The sequence below is a fragment of the Chanodichthys erythropterus genome, chromosome 15 (assembly GCF_024489055.1).
Source record: "Chanodichthys erythropterus isolate Z2021 chromosome 15, ASM2448905v1, whole genome shotgun sequence".
Taxonomy (NCBI): Eukaryota; Metazoa; Chordata; class Actinopteri; order Cypriniformes; family Xenocyprididae; genus Chanodichthys; species Chanodichthys erythropterus.
In genome coordinates, this window is record NC_090235.1 from 20555645 (window position 1) to 20576753 (window position 21109).

The 21109-nt window shown below is 36.4% G+C and overlaps 1 protein-coding gene across 5 annotated transcripts in view; it reads right to left on the reverse strand.

Annotated features, from left to right (window-relative positions):
- dync1i1a (dynein cytoplasmic 1 intermediate chain 1a) overlaps positions 1-21109 on the reverse strand; it is an 84945-nt gene that overhangs the window by 19432 nt on the left and 44404 nt on the right. For all 5 annotated transcript variants that reach the window (XM_067411277.1, XM_067411275.1, XM_067411276.1 and 2 more), the window contains 4 exons: positions 6137-6283; positions 2465-2578; positions 2251-2384; positions 962-1106 (listed from right to left, as the gene is read on the reverse strand). In XM_067411277.1, the coding sequence (XP_067267378.1) occupies positions 962-1106; positions 2251-2384; positions 2465-2578; positions 6137-6283 (540 nt within the window). The remainder of the gene's footprint in view (positions 1-961; positions 1107-2250; positions 2385-2464; positions 2579-6136; positions 6284-21109) is intronic.

Sequence of the window (21109 nt, forward strand, 5' to 3'; positions counted from 1 at the left end):
AGTGGCCAAAAGTGATGTCCAGAGAGGATATTTATTTTTAATGACCCTACAAGTTCCATTAAACCATCAAAATATGAGGAGAATATATATATATATTTTAAATATGTTAAATATGAGGGAAGAACAAAATACTAAAGTATTTGGCTAGGCCTACAGGTTTTATTTTACTATGCAAAAGAAAAAGCATAGAAAAATGAAGCTCACAGAAAACAGCATACACTGTACAACTATAACATCAGTTATTAATATTTCATTGGTTCCCTCTTGTTTTTGCATGTGTTCATGATTTCTTTGTATGACAGCCTGGCCAAAATTTATGTCCACACAATTTGGCATGTTTCATAGCGTTATCACAAATAAAACTCAACTATGCAATATGATTACAAAATCTTTAACATATTTTTAATAATATTTGAATATTATGTCAATTTTCCTAGGCAGGACATCACTTTTGGTCACATGTATACTTAAAAACATCCTATTATCTTACATTATTTTGCTTTTTTTAAGTAAATTAAGATTTTAGATATTTGTTAAAACAAGATAAGATGGATTAAGAAAATTATAACACATTATCTGACAAGTGACTTTTCAATATCCAACCAGGAATTAAGGATATATTTTTAATAAGCTATTATTAATTTTGTACTTTCTAAGTGTATAAAAACCTCATACAATAAAAGTCTGCTGCTGTTAGAATGAAAAGGTTTAAATATTAGCATGTTTAAATATTCCAATATCACTGAATGAATAAAATTGCTACAAAACTTCAGACTCTTGAATGAATTCATTAATGATGCACTGGTAAATGTTTGAATGGTGACTCATTCCAGTCCATGAGGCGGGAATGTGATGTTATTCATGCATATATTTGCTTAGAATATCTTGCAGTGTGGTGTCAATAGAGAAGAATGAGGTACTCTGATGAGGCTCAAAAGGTGTAGAAAATACTCCGTCTTACCTTTGTGCTCCACAATTTTACAGTCCAGTCGAAAGAAGAGGTGATAAAGAGGTGGGAGAAATCGACAGGGCCCACAGCACTGTGACAACTGATGCCCGTCACTGGCCCCTGATGGCCCTCAAACATCTCACAGATGCCAGCTTTACTGTGGAGCAACACAAACAGATGGTCAACGGATTTATACACCTGCTGTAAGTCTTGTGCATGCATATGTACTTTCCTGTTCAAAGCTTTTAAAAGAAATTTGACTTTTATTCAGCAAGGATGCATTGTTTAAACTGACAAAAGTGACAGTACAGACATTTATAATGTTACATCGGATTTATATCTCAAATAAATGCTGTTCTTTTAAACTTTCTATTCATCAAAGATTTTGAACTTTTAAGTTTTATACATTTTTTATATTATTTACTATATAACAATATTGTATTGTATTCAACATTGATTGTAATTAGAAATGTTTCTTGAGCAGCAAATCAGCATATTAGAATGATTTCTGAAGGATCATGTGACACTGGAGACTGGAGTAATGATGCTGAAAATTCAGATTTGCATCAATTATATTAAAATAGATATTAGTTATAACAAAAAAAAGGAATAACATTCCACAATATTACTGTTTTTACTGTATTTTTGATCTTTGCCTTGGTGAAACACACACAATTTTTTTTTTTTTTTTAAATACTACCGACCCCAAACTTTTGAACGGTAGTGTACATGCTTTTCCAAATGTTTTGATCAGAAAGCCATACATAACCAGCAAACTGTAAAACCTTTGTTTTGACTGACAGGTGAGTAGGCGGTCCTTCGCTGAACATCACTACAAATGCGATCAGAAAATGTGGCCACGTGCGTTTTTGATTAACTCTGAATGTGGTGATTGTATCACATTTTGGACCCCATTTATATTTTATTTATCTCTGACCACTTATGATTGGATCGCCTGAGGCAGTTCTTGGTGTCTAAAGACCTTTTCACACCAAGGACAATAACTATAAAAATAAAGATATAGTTTAAAAATCGCTCCAAGCTATTTTTACCTCAACTATAACAATAACAGCACAGAGAAACTATATAGTTGGAATCACTTTCAGCTGATGAATGATAAAACACTGACAGCCAATCAGAATCCATCCTGCTTTAAAGAGCTCGAGCATTTAAAGCGACAGACGACAAAACTGCAGTGCACGCTTAGAATAAACAGAATGAAATGTTGGAGTGGACACTAATATAGTTAACATTATAGTTATTGTTCTTGTTGTGAATATATGCGTGTATGTGCCACTCACCTGCCGTGTCTGGACGCTGTATACACTGTCCCCTCCTCACTGCCAACTATATAATTATTGACGTCTCCAGTGGGAAAGGCCATCCCAGTCACAGCCACTGGTTTAGACTTGTTATAAATAAGCTCCATGCTCTCCTACAACAGACACAAGCAGACTTTCATACAGGTGTGATGGATGCTGGTAGAGTGTCAGCTGATCAGATGTCAGTACTGACCTGAGGCTGTGACAGCATATCCAGGCTCCAGGAACACATCCGGCCATCCGTGGACACAGTGATCAGGTTGTTGGCGTTCTGGGTGCCGACCACATTGACGCAGTACACTGGGTGCTTGGAGAAAAAACATATGCAGTATGTCACCTACAAATATTCAAGAAGTGTCATACAGTAGTAGTGACCTAAAATGATGTCCGGAGAGGATATTTGTTTATTATGACCTTTCAAGTTTGATTAAACCATCAAAATATGAGGAAATTAAAATATTTTAAATATGAAGGAAGAACAAAACACTAAATTTGGTTAAGGTATTTATCTGACAAAATTATTTGGGCAAACTACAGCTACAGGTTTTATTTTACTTTGTCAAGCCAACATACTGATCTACTATTTAAACGTATTATTATTCTTCTGAGCCAAAATTTGCACTGTATCTCCTCCAAGTATCTCCTGACTCGGGTTGCTATATCTTTTTAAACTGATCCGACTTATGATTTTCGGATGATCAAAATTACGAAAAGCTCTACAGACTTTTGTACATTTAAGCTGTCTATCACTAGCAAAGCTTAACGACTATCTTAAAACATGTCAGCAACATGCTAATTCATGCTAATAACATGCTAAAAACCTACTTATTCATGCTAACAATATGCTAAAACATGCAAGTTTCTTCTTTCTCTGAGTAAAACCTTCAACTTCAAGCTGTTCAAAATTATTTTAAACTTTCAGACCTGGCTTTGTCAAGCCAACATCAAAGTTTGTCATTAAACTTTACTCATCTAGTTTTATTATTTAATGCATTGAAAAACTCACAGGAAAAAGCATACATTGACTACCACATAATAGGTCTAAATATTTCATTGGTTCTCTCCTGTTTTGCATGTGTTCATAATTTCTTTGTATGACACTGGACAAAAAATATGTCGACACAATTTGGTATATTTCATTACGTCATTATCACAAATAAATCAATTGACTCCAAGCACAACTATGCAATATGCTTACAAAATCTTTAAAAAATAATATTTGAATAAAGAGTGAAGATGTCAATTTTCCACTACTGTATGGCCAGCAAACATGTTGCAAAATTACAGCTATGAACTGAATGTGTACACAGACACAATACCTAGACTGTGAACTAACCTGGCTCGGGCATCTGCCCGTCTGCAAATACAGTTGATTGTGTGAATCCATTATGTCGTTACTGCCGTCAATTTGATTTTGTTTTTTGACCAACAATGGGCTCTTTCAGATGAGCCGGTGGAGTGGTGAGACGGCGGTGGGGACATTGGCTTTCATTATTGAGGGCACGGGAGTTTAAACCCTCAGCATGTATGGCATTCAGGGGCCGTGTGTGTGGCAGCTGAGCACAATAAGGGTCTATGGACGTCCCTTTCCTCTGCTACTAGGCTGTACTGTCTTTATTGCATGACAAGGAGTTAGATGGGGCTCATTGAGCCTGACTGTGCTGACAGACAGAGTCTAGCCCTGGGTAGACGGTGGGCGGCCTTTTGCACAGAGAGAAGACGAGGTCAGGAAAACGTTGAGGGGTGATTGCAACCAGCATCATGTCCGATTAAAGGGATAGTTCACCCAAATTAAATTCTGTCATCATTTACTCACCCTCATGCCATTAAGTTTTTATTTCTCCCATGGAACTCAAAAGGAGATGTTTCATGCCATACAATGAAAGAAAATAGGAAATCAAAAGAGTCAAAAAATAAAAGAGTTACACACCCCTTGTGAAAAAGAAGTATACTTTAGAATACTTTTAAAATAAATAAATACTTTAAAAGAATATACTTAAGTGGAAACTGAATGTAATGTTATTTGCAATTTAATTAAAATGTATTATAGTTTAAAGTAATATTAAATGCAATTAGTTGAACTTTTTGACCTATTCAAGTAAGACTTAAGTACCTCTTTATATGTACTTTCATAATTATTAATATTGTCTTTTGAAATATGGTAAAAGTGCTGACAAGCATTTATGGTTAACTAAAAAATGTGCTTTAATGTCATTTCTACTGCAGCGTGTATTTAAATATATTTATAATTATACATTTGTACTGATTAAGTTGCAATTTAGTACATTTAAAATATATTAACTTAAGGTGCCATAGAATTGAAAATTGAATTTATCTTGGCATAGTTGAGTAACAAGAGTTCAGTACATGTAAATGACATCCAGTGAGTCTCAAACTCCATTGTTTCCTCCTTCTTATATAAATCTCATTTGTTTAAAAGACCTCCGAAGAACAGGTTAATCTCAACATAACACAGACTGTTACGTAACAGTTGGGATCATTAATATGTACGACCCCAATATTTGCATATGCCAGCTCATGTTCAAGGCATTACACAAGCCAGTATTAACGTCTGGATCTGTGCACAGCTGAACCATCAGACTAGGTAAGCAAGCAAGAACAATAGGAAAAATGGCAGATGGAGCAATAATAACTGACATGATCCATGATATCATGATATTTTTAGTGATATTTGTAAATTGTCTTTAAATGTTTAGTTAGCATGTTGCTAATGTACTGTTAAATGTGGTTAAAGTTACCATCGTTTCTTACTGTATTCACGGAGACAAGAGCCGTCGTTTTTTTCATTTTTAAACACTTGCAGTCTGTATAATTCATAAACACAACTTCATTCTTTATAAATCTCTCCAACAGTGTGTAATGTTAGCTTTAGCCACTGAGCACTATCAAACTCTTTCAGAATCAAATGTAAACATCCAAATAAATACCATACTTACGCGATTAGACATGTTGCATGACGAACACTTTGTAAAGATCCATTTTGAGGGTTATATTAGCTGTGTGAACTTTGTTTATGCAGTGATAGAGTCGAGATCTCTGGGGGGCGGGGAGCACGAGATTTAAAGGGGCCGCAGCCTGAATCGGCGCATTTCTAATTATACCCCAAAATAGGAAGTTAAAAAAATTATTTAAAAAAATCTATGGGGTATTTTGAGCTGAAACTTCACAGACACATTCAGGGGACACCTTAGACTTATATTACATCTTGTGAAAAAAACGTTCGATGGCACATTTAAATGTAATATCGAACAACACTCTACAGTTAAAATTATATTCAAGTACTTTACATGTGCATTAGTATGTTAGTTAACATATCAAAATAAGAGTACGCCTTTAACGCTCTGGGGTCGGCAGAGGTGCAACCACTTTTCCTGATAATGACGAAAAGAACTTAAAATACTCCATTTTCTGTCATACAGAAACCAGTAATACATCATTCGAAGATGTAAAGGGTCTTAAATCACTGTAAAGCCAGTGATTCTAGTTTATAAGGTTGTAAATATGGATATTTTTCTTCCAAAAATGCATCGCTTCACTTCAGAAGGCCTTTATTAAGCCCCTGGAGCCTTATGGATTACTTTTATGATGGATGGATGCGCTTTTTTTGGGCTTCAAAATAACAGTTACTATTCACTCCCATTATAAAGCTTGGAAGAGCGAGAATATTTTTAAATATAACTTTATAACTTTAAATATTTTTAAATATGATATTGTTTGACTGAAAGAAGAAAGTCATACACACCTAGGATGGCTTGAGGGTGAGTAAATTATGGGATAATTTTCATTTTTGGGTGAACTATCCCTTTAAGTTTAATAAGGATGATTAAATCTGTAGTGTTCTTACTGTATGCGCTGCAGCGGACAGGGGCGTCCTCTGAACCGGCGTTCTTCGGTGACTTCTGTTGTCCCAGAGAACAATCTGACCCGAGTATGTGCCACCCACCAACAGGTTAGGATGAAACCGAGCAAAACCCACCGACACCACCGGAGACTGGAAAAGAGATGATAAGACAAAATCTTCAGAACAAAAAGACCAAGTAAAGAGAGAATGATGAAGCTGATGATAAAGGCAGAGGAGGAAGGATGGGCAGAGTACCAAACTATGCTAAGGATTGTGGGAGCAGCAGTTTTATATTACAGCATCATAAACAGAGTGCAATAGAGCGAAAAGCGCTGCCTTTTGTTGTGACAGCCTTGGCCTTGAACTTTCCCTCCGTCTTCACTTTTATTAAGTTTCTGGTTCCTCTTCAGTGCCCGTCACATGAAACGTACCCTAACGCTTACATATTTTCACACAAAATTCTCTGTAGTGCCCTTACTAAGCACTTTTACAATTATCTCAGGAGACCAATTACTGACAGCAAGGAGACAACGATATTTTGTTTTACTTGCAAAACTGCCCTTTTCGTCGTGATGTGACAGCAGTGGGACTGAAGTGTAAAAAGCATGTTTTCACAGCGCTCTCCAGTCGTCTGTAAAGCAAAGACTACGACTGTCTCCCTTCGTACACCGCACCATCTGCGGCCTCCCCGTCATGCACCCAGAGTTCATTTTAAAGTGACTGGAAAACAAACCAGAGAAAAAGAAAACACGCTTCTCTTTTCTTTCATTCTTTCCCCCCTCTAAAAAAAATACAGCTTCTAAGAGGGTTCGGGAGCAGCCTCACATGTGAGGTGGTTTTTTAAAAGGACTCAAAATAAACTAAGTTGGAGGGGTAAAAATAAAGGCGAGTTGAGTTTATTTACACTCAGGACACGCAGGCCAATCTGGTTTAAAGTTTAAAAGCATTAAGACAAAATCGTTTGATGGTTGGACTGGAGATTATTTGGAAAATTTTGAAATACATGTGACCGATTGCGTGATTGACTGCGGCCTGATGGAGAAATACTACACAAATACAGAGAACCAGCTCTTATTTAGAAACGATTTCCTTAATTTACATACGGAATGACGTTATGTTCCATTAAAGTCACCATGAAACCAAATTTCTTATTTTTCTGTGGAATATTGCATATTTAATATAGTTAACTTCCCCTCCCTTTTGCAGCGACATCTCTTCTCGTCTCAGATGACGTGTTTACTGACGGGATGGCGAGGCAACCTGTCACTCATGAGATCGACTAATAGCAAAAATACAACTATCCAATAACTTCTCCATGGACAAAATCAAGTCTCGCCCTACATTTTCTCTGGTTCGAGAAGCAGTTGCGCTCGGATATACATCCCAATAGGGAAGGAAAGACAATCCCAACTTCTGGTTTTAATGCCGACTGGATTTTACACGTGCGTTCTTCAAAACAAATACTCCTGGATCTATTTTTTAGCGGCGTTGCAACACAGAGCAAAATCTGAATGACTCTTAAGCTGTTTCTGAATGAAAATACAGGAACTTTAAAGGGTTAGTTCAGCCAAAAATGAAAATAATGTCATTTATTACTCACCCTCATGTCGTTCCACACCTGTAAGACCTTCGTTCAACTTCAGAACACAAATTAAGATATTTTTGTTGAAATCCGATGGCTCAGTGAGGCCTGCATAGCCATCTCTCAAGATCCATTAATGTACTAAAAACATATTTAAATCGGCTCATGTGAGTACAGTGGTTCAATATTAATATTATAAAGCAATGAGAATATTTTTTGTGTGCCAAAACACAAAACACTTTTTTAACAATATCTAGTGATGGGCGATTTCATAACACTGCTTCTTCAAGCTTCGGAGCTTTACAAATCAAATCAATGGATCAGAGCGCCAAAGTCATGTGATTTCAGCAGTTTAGCGGTTTGATAAGCGATCCGAATCACTGATTCGACTCAAAAGATTCATTACGCTCTGAAGCATTGTTTTTAGTTTTTTTGGCACACAAAAAATATTCTCGTCGCTTTATAATATTAATATTGAACCACTGTACTCATATGAACTGATTTAAATATGTTTTTAGTACATTAATGGATCTTGAGAGAAGAAGTACCATTGCTGTATATGCAGGCCTCACTGAGCCATCGGATTTTATAAAAAATATCTTAATTTGTGTTCCGAAGATGGACGAAGGTCTTACGGGTGTAGGACGACATGAGGGTGAGTAATTAATTACATTATTTTAATTTTTGGTTGAACTAACCCTTTAAATACAGGAGTCAAAACCATACAGTTCTCAAACAAATGACTTTTTTGAGCCACTTTTATAGTCAATCAAAACCATACAATACACCCAGGGTAATCCAAATGATTCATGAACAAATGATTCTGATGACGAAGTTCTTTTCGGTGAATCAGAAATCTACAGATTGACCAGTGCAGTGCAATTCTCGGATGAAAGACTCTTCCGTATCAATTCTTTTTAGTATATCAAAACCATACAGCAGATCCAAATGATTCATGAACAAATGACTCTTATGAGCAAGATCTTTTTAGTGAATCAAAAATATACAGAGTGACCAGTGCACTCCGATTCTCGAACGAAAGACTCTTTCATGTTGTTTCTTCTTTTTAGGGAATCAAAACCATACAGCACATCCAAGTGATTCATGAACAAATGACTCTCTTGAGCAAGTTCTTTTTGGTGAATCAAAAATATCCAGCGCAATCCATGTATTCCAACTGATTCACAAATAAATTGTGAATAATTTGGTTCTTCTTAGTGAATCAAACACATAGAGCTTATATGAGACTTAAATCAGTTTTGATGTTCATCTTATAACATGTAGTTTAATATACACATTACATGTTCTGTAATCAGTGGTATTTTATAAATGAAATGTCACCACATTTTTTGTTTGTTTAAAATTGTTATTTAATTCAGTTAAAGTCAATATTTGGATTGCATTTATGCCGCCTCTAAAAAGACAAATAGTTACTGAACAAATGAATAGTCTTTAAAAAAATCACCTTTTGCAAGAACTGATTTAAATGTATTAGCTTCAAATTTATTATGATTCCCACCCCAAACTACAGTATTACTGCAGAAAATAAAACAGAAAGTAGATACTTGCACCGGCTGCAATAATACAATCACTGGACATCAAAAGCCCACATTTCAGTTAATAAATTGATTAGTATCTTTTAAGAGGTTGAAAAGTTTCACTCAAGTCTTGATTAGTCTGATTGCCAGTACCGCTGGAAAAGGATCTCTATTGGGTGATTAATGATCAGTCAGTCCTGAATACTAACACAGAGACAGGGGAACATTGCTGCTTAAATACACGGCTATTTCAATCAGAGCCACAAGCCGACCTCTGAACCAAGTCTCTTTCTTTCTCTCTCCTACAGTCATGTGTCAGGGACACGCTCCCCAGACCAGCGCTTCATTACTGGGCTAATGAACATGAGCTGGGGTCACCACAACAAGAGGGTAATAACTCCACTATGAAGCCATTAATCAGAGACTTAATGAAGTATCGTAACCTGAAACTTCAGCTCAGGAGAGCAGTCCAGCTAACAGCCAATCACGGCCTTCCATGGCCTCTCTGCACACCGCAGGCTTGTTTATATCAGACTCGTCTGCTGTATCATCACTGTGTCCTGCAGCAACCTCTATCTGTCTGTTTTCTTTTCTTAAAGATGCTATATCTACAGCATAACAGATTAATTTTCTGATTAGTATCTGATTAGATTTTTACAAAACTTTACTGTCTGGACAGCAACCAGTGTGACCTGGTTACAGAACATGTAATGTGTATATTAAACTACATGTTATAATATGAACATCAAAACTGATTTAAGTCTCATATAAGCTCTATGTGTTTGATTCACTAAGAAGAACCAAATTATTCACAATTTATTTGTGAATCAGTTGGAATACATGGATTGCGCTGGATATTTTTGATTCACCAAAAAGAACTTGCTCATGAGAGTCATTTGTTCATGAATGTGGCAGGGTTATTATCGTTAACTAAAATCTAAACTTTTTTTTTCTGTTTATTGAAATAAATCTGAAATAAAATAAAAAATAAATATAAGTTGAAAAACTTAAACTAAATGAAAATTAGAAATGTTGACTGGCAATAAACTGAATTAAGCAAGTTGAAGCAGTACAATTATTAACTGGAAATAAACTAAAACTGAAATAAAAATAAATGTAACCTAAATAGCAATATTTTAAATACATAAAAAAAAAAAAAAAAAATCACATAAAAGCACAACAAAATTACTAAAAATGAAGCTAAAATTAACATGAAAACTAAAAATAAAATGCAAAATATTAATAAAACTATAATAAAACTACAATAAAAACTAAAATAATGGCAATATTGGACCATTTTTAATCACAAAATAATTAAATTTAAAACAAAATGTAATAAATGTTTCTTTGAAGTCATACCAAACTAACATTGGATGTTTGTAAACCAAGCATTAGAAAAAAAAAAGTGTGTGTAATATATATATATATATATATATATATATATATATAAACACTAAGGTAAATATAAACTATATAAAAGGAAATTAAGGCAAAAAAATGAGAGTTTCATGAGTAAAAAAAAAAAAAAAATCACAAACTTAAATTCTGTAGGTCCAAAGTTGGACCTTTCAAAAAAAGGTCAAAGAGGTCAAACCACAAAATGGGTTCAAACACAAAATAGTTTGAAATTTGAGCACTGGACGACATTGCCTGGCTATGGTAACACTGTAGTCGTCGTCTCACTCCATAAAGTTCAATGCATTGGACAATGCTGACACAATGTGAACGGGCCTGTAATGATGAATAACATGTCATAGGGCAATCTCAGTTTATAAAACATCAGATGTATACTTCCCTCATTACCGTAACCACATAAATCCAGAGAGACCTTCTGCTCCATAACGAAGCGCAGAGAAATATGACAAGTATTTGAACTCTCTTTAAAGTCATAATCTAAACATGGCAAAGGCGCAAGATGCTGAGAGGAAAATGGATGAAAAGGCTGTATATTCACACCATATGGAGAGCGTAAGTTAAGATCTGTCGATCTTCAACGCATGGATCCTGAAACTACCTCCTCAGTTTTACTGGAAGCCCATAAACGTCACTATTCGAGCATTGTGCTCCACATGAAAGCTTTTGCTACTGGAATTAGCTCACTTTGTCCCAATACAATCGTTGGCTGTGATCTTTTCAGTAGTTTTCAGTTCTGTAGTAGAATTGGAATGCAATTTAGGTGGTTTAAAAATACAGGTGGGATACATATTGCTATATAACATTGAACAACAAGTATTGTGTCAGAATGCTTGAGTGAAAGAAGAATATAATTTCATGTGCCACAATTCACTTCGTATTGAAGGATAAAGAATACAATAGTACCATAATGACCAATAAATCATGGTAGCACCATGCTACTTTAGGTATTTTTGTGAGTGTGCAGTCAGTATTAGGAAATTTCCTGTTTGTTGTCCCCTTTCACTATTTCGGCAATGCAGTCATTTCACTGACTAATTAAATTGAGAATATTTCTCATTACAAGCTCAGCTTGACGTCTAACAACCCGAAGCTCTGATGAAAGTCAAATAGAAAAGTAAAACGCAAGTGAAAACACAATCCCACACCTTCCTGCAGCTTAATGGGTTTCACTGGGACATAATAATATCAATGGGAATGGTTCAGAATGGGATAATCCACAGGACTAACCCTGTGAGGAGAGATGGCATGAGGAACACTCCCTCCTTTGTTGCCCCCTTTTTTTGCGGGCCGAAAGGGAAAAGAGGGGAAAAAAAAGTTGGAGCCATTTGTCAGGGAGCAGATGACTGTGTAACAGACAGTACATTCACTGCCGCCTCCTCCTGAAGCACCACAATCATGTGGTTCTCAGCAAAGCTTATCAGCTCCAGATGCACTCCTCTGTCTTCCACCAGCATCCTTCGCTCCCTACCTCTTTTTTTTTTTCCCAAACGGCACCCCACGGATTTTGTCACTCTGCGGTTACTGGCACAGGCCTTGTAATACCATATCTCCGTTTCAGGGAACAATGGAGGAGAAGCCAGTGAAAGCGAGCAGCTCGATCTCTCTCTCTTTTACCTTAGGACAAGAGGAAAGAACGGCCGTGCCCCAGTCAATGTGAATGAACAGCATTCTTAGCATGGTCAAAAATGGATTTCAGTTTCATTTGATTTAGTGGTGCACTTATAAAAGTGAATTTGTTCCTCCTCAAAATAGATAAATCTGATTTATTCCATTCAATTTCAACATCCAAAACATGTGTTTCTGTTCCAATTCAAGGTTTACTAAAGATCTGTTTTTTAATCTAAAGCATCCACTTTTCAATTTAGTCAACATTCTCTCAAATTCAGCATACAGTTACTGCTACTACATCATTTCAAAACTGTCTAGTCAGTGGATTGCTTAAATGGCTGGTTGATTATTTCACTTTTTTAACTTTAGTTAGTGTGTAATGTTGCTGTTTGAGCATAAACAACATCTGCAAAGTTATGACGCTCAAAGTTCAATGCAAAGGGAGATCATTTATTTTAAAGAATTCTCTGTTTAAGGACTACAACAAATGTATGGTAGGGACGACAACGAGTTTCTTCCTGGGTTAGTGACATCACCAACCCTAAATTTACATAAACCCCACCCACGAGAACACGCAACAAATAGGTTGAGGCCATGTTGGGCTGCTTTAGAGAAGAGGAAGAGTTGTTGTAGTAGAGTGTTGTTGACATGCCGTCATTTTACGCCGGACTGCTTCACAAACGAGGGTCAATTCAATGCTGGATTTGCACAAAAGATTAACATGACGGCACATGCTAGTGGATGAGTTGAATCAACTACACAGCAACTACATAAATTTATCCACTATCCATTCAGAAACGTCTAAAAGTTGTAACTTCTTCCTGAGTCTCTCCATCAGTGTCGACTCCGGTTTGAACAATGTAAGGCTGAACACCGTTACTGACAATCCTCATTTTGGCTGCGTGAGATTCTCCAGCTTTGTTGTTGCTGAGCAACCGAAGCGTGAGCTGTTAAAGCTCCGCCCTCTTCTGGAAAGGGGGAGGGAGCAGCAGCTCATTTGCATTTAAAGGGACACACACAAATAGGGGCAAATTTGACAAGCTATAATAAATGATCTGTGGGGTATTTTGAGCTGAAACTTCACAGACACATTTGGAGACACCAGAGACTTACTGTATATTACATCTTGTAAAAGGGGCATTGTAGGTCCCCTTTAAACGACGAGTCGACTGGTTGGTTTCAGTATAATTAGTCCTCAGTCAGACATGACTTGAACCTGAACAGATTTTAAAACACTTGGCTTCATACACTTGCTGACTTTGTAAAGAGTTGCAGAAAAAAAATATGCATCATACTCTAAATGACTGAGTAACACACCGAACTCTTGCAGAAACATGGTCCTCTTTACTAGGAGACGCATAATAAAAAAAAAACACGATGTGTTCTAAAATCAACTCAAAATATCAAACATGTTTGATATCCTCTGACCTCATAGTCTGAAGCTAAAAAAGTGCCCATCATACACAATGTGCCAACAAAAAAAAAAAAAGAAGAAAAAAAATCCAAATAAACGAGTCAACCATCATGATCCAGCCCTACCTACTGTAATACTTATATGAGGATACAAGAGTAGGCAGTAAAACCATAACGGACTGGAGGTCTCTGCTCTTCCTGTCTCAAAAGCTGTGAGTGGTTTTGAAGCCTTTCTACACTCAGTTTTATGAGCACATGCAACTCCATCCACCAGCATTATGCAGAGCGGGCATCTCTCCAAGCTCCAGCGAACACATCTTCCTCTGTGCCAGTGAGCCTCAGGCATCCAGCAGGGGTTTACACAGAGTCATCCTGGGTAAAATATATAAATCATATCAATAAAATACAGGCGATGCAGATGAGGGCTGACAGTATCGGTGAGCAGTTTTTTTGGGTGTGCTCTTGATGTGGCAAGAGGCAGCCCACTTTAGAAGGTCATGTGATGTTACTGGCGAGCTGGGCCTGCTGTGATGATGGGCCCGAAAGAACAGCAGAGAGCAGGGAGCCAAGATCATGCCAAACAGAGCCCAAAACCAACCAAAACCACCTCAGAAATATTCCACAACTGTCTGAACAGGAGTGGCCTTCTGTAACCATCCAAAGCCAGAGAAACTGTGAAATGAAGGAGGAGAGGATGAAGACAAACATAAGAGAGACAGAAACTGTGCTTCAAAAGCTAGTGTGCTGTCTTCGTAGGCTGCATGTTAAAGTCTTTTCCAGACGTGAAGTTATAAAAAGTACACTACCGTTCAAAAGTCTAGGGTCAGGATGATTTATAAAAATGGAAAAGTACATAAAAAAAATAATACTTTTTATTCAGCAAGGATGCATTATATTGATCAAAAGTGGCAGTAAAGATGTTTACAATTATTATAAAACATTCTCTTTTAAATTCTATTCTTTTGAACTTTTGATTTTTCAAAGTATCCTAAAAAATGTATTACGGTTTCTAAAAACTATTAGCAGCACAACTGTTTACAAAATTTATAATAAGAAATGTTTCTTGAGCAGCAAATCAGCATATTATGATTTCTGAAGGATCATGTGACACTGGGGACTGGAGTAATGATGCTGAAAATTCAGCTTTGAAATTACAGGAAAAATCTAATTTAAAAAAAAAAAAAAAGTAATAGAATTGTAATCCAAAATAAAAGTTTGTGTTTACATAATTTATGTGTGTTTACTGTGTACATGTATCATGTATATATAAATACACACACATGCATGCATATATTTAACAAAAATATATTATTTTTATATATAAAACACACACACATATATATATATATATATATTATATATATATAAAAACGCAAACTTATTGTGGATGCGATTAAACGCAATTAATCGTTTTACAGCACTAAATTGTAATAATATTTTTACTGTATTTTAAATCAAATAAATGGAGCTTTGGTGAGCATAAGAAACTTCTTACAAAAACATTGAACAATCTTACTTTTTAAACTTTTGAATGGTAGTATATATGTAACTCAAGTATGCAAGATACCCCATTCAATCCATATTCAAAGACTGCGTTGTATGCATAGACTGTAAAAAAAAGATGGACGACGCAACGCCGCTTCCTTCCATTGTAATGAACTGAAGGTAAAACGGACGATGATGGGCGTTGACATGTTGGAACCTGGGCATGCGCAGAAAGACTCATCAGTGAAACCAGGAGGCGGAGGCGGAGTCGCGGTATCAAACTTCCGCCCAGACGTCTGCGTCACCAAGATCAGATCACCTATTTGTTTTATTATCTATTGTTTATTATATTTTTCTTTTCCTCCTCCCTTTTTCATTTGGCTTAAACGATGCTAATTACATTATTGTTTATTAATGCACATTGTTCAGTTTTAAACTAAATTACTCATAACTAGGTCAAAACAATTGTAAAATCGTAATTTTAAATTTTACTTTAAATAAATAAATTATACACAAATTAAAATTGTACTTGTAAAAAAATATTCTGTTTCTAGAGCAATAATATTTTTGAAACCTCGGTAAAGTTGAACTAACTCTACAGCAGATCGATTGCTGTAACGTTAGACAGTGCTCTTTAATTAACTAGAGTATGATTAGTTTTGTCCTGATAATTATTATTTTATACCCATAAAGATAATTAGTAACTGCCAGATTATGATCACCTGCTTTTTCCGTCATGGCTAACATTAGCCGTGTTATCTTGGCTAATAACATTTAGCTTATAAAGCCCACATTTAACGTGACCGAAAAAAAAACTCAGTGATCCGTCAGATCTGTAGGTCGGTTATAGGACAGTTTACTGCTGAACAACAACTTTTGTCAGTGAGAAATAACACAGAAATCGAAAAATAATAGTTATTTATTCATCTTCAATCTCCCCTCAAAGCTCCGACAGTCCTCAGAGAAGCTGTCAATCAACTGTAAATCGTGACGACACGGCCCGTTTCTATAGCACCAAATTGCTTGCAAAAATCACAAAAATGAACTATTGAATATATATCAGCATGATAACAACTACCTTAAATGACCAAAACCATCTTTCGGAAAATTTTATTGTATGTGTAATTAATTTTTTGTTATTTTGACAAGTGCCATTCGTTTGCATTGAGAGGGCGGGTTTATGACTTGTACTGCATCCAACCACCAGGGGGCGATCAAAGAGCCCGCGGCTTCACTTTTCAGGACGTATGAGACACACCCGGTTGTATGTGTCTATTGTGGAGCTGGCAATCCCAAAATGCACTGTGATGAGCACAGTGGAAAAAATAAATCCGAGAAAGCAGGAGAAATGCTGATTACACTGTAAAAAATATTGTTGGTTTAACTTAAAAAAGTTACCTGGTTGCTTTAAAAATTGAAAGTTCGTTGAAATTAAAAATTTGAGTTCCTACAATAAAGGAGATTGGTTTAATAAATAGAAACTCAAAATATTTTAAATAGAAACTCAATATATTTTTTTTTTCAGTGTATAAATAGTGCTAAAATAATAAAATAATAATAAAAATCTGCAAAATTTTAACTAATATCTGTGTGTCCTATGTATTTATGCTTATTAACTAATCACTTTGTTTGCTAAAAGCAAACTCCACTGAAATCAATTGCCTCCAATTATGTATGTGATGTGTGGAGGAGGGTACCGCCTATGTAGTATGTTCTCTTATGAGATTCCATTACAATTAGGATGCTGCCTAAGTAGGCAACAAGGTAGCTCACTAGGTTTTTGAACAGAGCTAGAGTATGAGAAGAAGTAAGGAGAGAGATGGAGGGAGAGATGTGGCAAAAAGAGGTAAAGTTGGAACTGCAAAGAGAGAAATTGAGGGAAAAGCGGGAGACAGCGGTGCTGGAGGGGGGGTTTCTGAAGTATCCAGCACATGAAAGTTGCGGCTGTGGGTAAATCTGGAAAAACGACTGCAAAACTGCTGAACTCCGCCGTACGGCCTGCCAAGAGTGAGGGAAGCCGCAAAGGGAGAATAGGAGGGGAGAAGAAGAGAGGAGAGGAGCGTGTGGGGGATGAGTATATGGCTCTTGCATGCGTGTACCTCAGAGGGAATAAGATCAGTGTGGTTTGGAGAGGTTAAGCGGCAGAACATGCTCGCACATTAAGAGCCATCAGATTCCTGGTCTAGTGAGAGGGGAGCACCGCCGTTTAGAACAGAGCCCAGAGCGAAAAACAATATCTCGGCAAATTGGCCCAACCTCTTTCATCCTCAGCCAACGGCCAAATGTTTGGAGATCCTGTGCTTCTCTCTCCATCTCTCTCCTCATGATGAAAAAGGGATGCTCGAACCTCAGGCCACACTGAAGGAAAGCTGTGAAATGCCATTGTGTGTTGTTCATTTTGTATTTTTATATATACATCCCATCTTTTCTATAGCGACTGAGCCGTAGAGAACAGATGGACAGAGTGAGGAAGGTCAAAGTGAGTCTTGATTTATGTTCTTGTGTGACACCGCAATCAAATACTCAAAAGCACTTTCTACGAACACCATACATTTTAGTGTCCCGTATATTTTTTTAAATCATTAAATCCAATGTGTTCTGTTGTGAGAACTGATATGTTAGATAAATTACATAAAATTGACCTAGCATGACAAGCAGATATACACATCAAATGTTTGTAACCATTATCCCTGTTACCTTCTTCTTAATACAAAACAGTATGACACCCATAAAAAAAAAAAAAAAACATAATACAGCATGCAAATAAAGTAAATAATCTTATTCCATTTTCTCAATTTTTTACACAAATTGTAATGCTGAATGCATTTGTCAAGTGAAACACTGTTACACGAATTTACTGTAAGAAAAATGATCAAATATTTTTCTTTATTTTATTGGAAATAACTACAAACCAACATTTCGTCCCAAACTTTCCACTACTCAGTGAAAGCTTCATTTAAGCTCAGTTTGCAACCGTTAACCATTATGGGTACTTAGTTTTGATGTTTATTTAATGTTTATTTCTAAAAAATAAATAACAAAATCACACAATTCAGGATTTTAAATGCTCTTTAGACATTTCCTGAAGGCTACTTCTTTTTACTGACCATTTGCTAAAAATATATATGTTTCAGGGGTGATTTTGTTTTGTAAAAAAGTGCTAAATTAAAGAAATTATATCTAGAAAACATTTCTTATGATTCCCGTCATACTCTCTCAGAATGGCCACAGAAATTGACAAAGAATTTCTAAACCAGTGGCCAAAAACCTGTCTGTAAGTCCTCAGCATTATCATTATTGGGTTAATTACTAAGCAATGTTATTACTGTAACTTAATTACCTTTCCCTTGAAAAGTAAGGGATTACTCTTAATTTTTCTGTAATTTAATTATTTACTTCTGATGTAATTGCATTAAACACTGTACAGACTATAGAACAATTCTATATAAAACAATTGTGGATTTAACATCAAAATTTAATGTTAAAATGTTTTTAATGTAACCTTCTCCACACTTTGGTCAGTTCAAGAATATTTTATGCAATTATATTTTGTTTATTTGAAAGAATCAAAAGTTCAGTTTCGTGTCTTTCCTCATACTGAACATTGATTGTAAATGTACAACCTTTGACAGCGTTTTATGACTCAATTATCGTCCCTCAAGAACAGCTGCAGTGCTTTACAACTAGAGCTAAATAAACTTTTCATTGTGTCTAAACCAACAACATGTTTATTAGATCCAATACCTACTAAACTACTGAAAGAGTTACCTGTTGCAGAATAGTCTCTTCTCAATATTATTAACCCGTCTTTATTATGTCCCAAGACCCACTTGGTAATATTATAAGAAAACATGGAATTAGCTTCCACTGCTATGGCGACCACGTTGATCATGACCAGATGAAATCTCTAAAATATCCAAGCTGGCAAAGTGTGTTAAAGATATAAAATATTGGATGACCAGTAATTTTCTTTTATTAAATTCAGATAAGACTGAGGTATTGCTTATTGGACCAAAAACCTGTACACAGAATCTCTTAGAATACAATTTACATTTAGAAGGATGTACTGTTACTTCATCCTCTACAGTTAAAGACCTGGGTATTATATTAAACAGAAACTTGTCTTTTGAAAATCTAAATTTTATATTAAAATGAAAAGTCTGCTCTTTATGAACATGTCAATATGGCATGCTTCGGTTGTAACTGTGTGTAAACGAGCACGTATACATGTATCCGTCCGTCTATGTGCATGTGAGAGGTGCTGGGCATTGGAAAAGCAGCACATGCACGAGCAGTCCATGTGGGTGGGCAAACATATGCGGCTGGTAGGATTAGGAAGTGGTAAGCCACATCTTTTTATTACAGAAATGTCTCTCTAATATCTCTCCCTCGCACCAGGCTGTCGCCTCCCAGACTTGCTTACTTGGTCGTCTCTCTGAAAAGACTCTCAACCCAGAGTCTTTTATAATTAGCATCAAAACCGACACCAGATATGTTTTACACACAAACCTCAGGATTTTTTTGGCCTGACCCAAGCGGACACACACCGTAATAAGGTGTTCTGTTCCGCTGCGGTTCTCCAAGGCCAGCATGCACCTTTAATTAAATATCACCTTACACTCATTTAAATCCATGTCGTCATCTGAAGTGGTACGCTTCATTAGACCTCCCTTTTATTGAAGCTACCACTTCCTTTATCATGGCTTTCCAATTAGGTCATTTTGGTATAAACTTATTGTGAAGTGCTTAGAATACTAAGTGTATATTCTAGTGAGCTGCTTACTGCACAGTAACAATAAATATATTTTTAACTCAGCGAATAATAAAATCTATAAAATAAATGGTAATTTTCCATTTTAATCTAAATGTGTGTAAAATGTCTTAACTTTGTGCAGTATAAGTAAAAAAAATAAATAAAAGGTGTTATTAATATCTCTGTTCTGTCGATATACTACATGAATCAAGTCAAAGTGCATATATTGCACATTCTGAAAATTCTAAAAAAAAAAAAAAAAAAAAGGTTATTTCAAGGGGTCTAAGTTTTGTTGGTTAGCATCGCCCTGTTAGCCCCTTCTGGTAGATGCTCTTATGGGTCCTTTCTCCATTGAGTCATTCAATCAACCCTTCACTCAATCAATCGTTCAACCTTTCAACCAACCAACCAACCAACCGTTCAGCCAACCAACCAACCAACCATTCAACCAAGCAATCCACCATTCAACCAAACAACCCACCGTTCAACCAACTGTTCAACCAACCAACCAACCAACCAACCAACCAAACAACCGTTCAACCAAACAACCCACCGTTCAACCAACTGTTCAACCAACCAAACAACCCACCATTCAACCAACTGTTCAACCAACCATTCAACCGTTCAAGCAACCAACCAACCGTTCAACCAAGCGACCAACCGTTTAACCAACCAACCGTACAACCGACTGTTCAACCAACCGTTCAACCAACCAACCATTCAGCCAAGCAATCCACCATTCAACCAAACAACCCACCGTTTAACCAACTGTTCAACCAACCAACCAACCAACCAACCAACCAAACAACCGTTCAACCAAACAACCCACCGTTCAACCAACTGTTCAACCAACCATTCAACCGTTCAAGCAAACAACCCACCGTTCAACCAACTGTTCAACCAACCAACTGTTCAACCAACCAACCAACCAACCAACCAAACAACCAACCAAACAACCGTTCAACCAAACAACCCACCGTTCAACCAAACAACCCACCGTTCAACCAACTGTTCAACCAACCATTCAACCGTTCAAGCAAACAACCCACCGCTCAACCAACTGTTCAACCAACCAAACAACCCACCATTCAACCAACTGTTCAACCAACCATTCAACCGTTCAAGCAAACAACCCACCGTTCAACCAACTGTTCAACCAACCAACCAACCAACCAAACAAC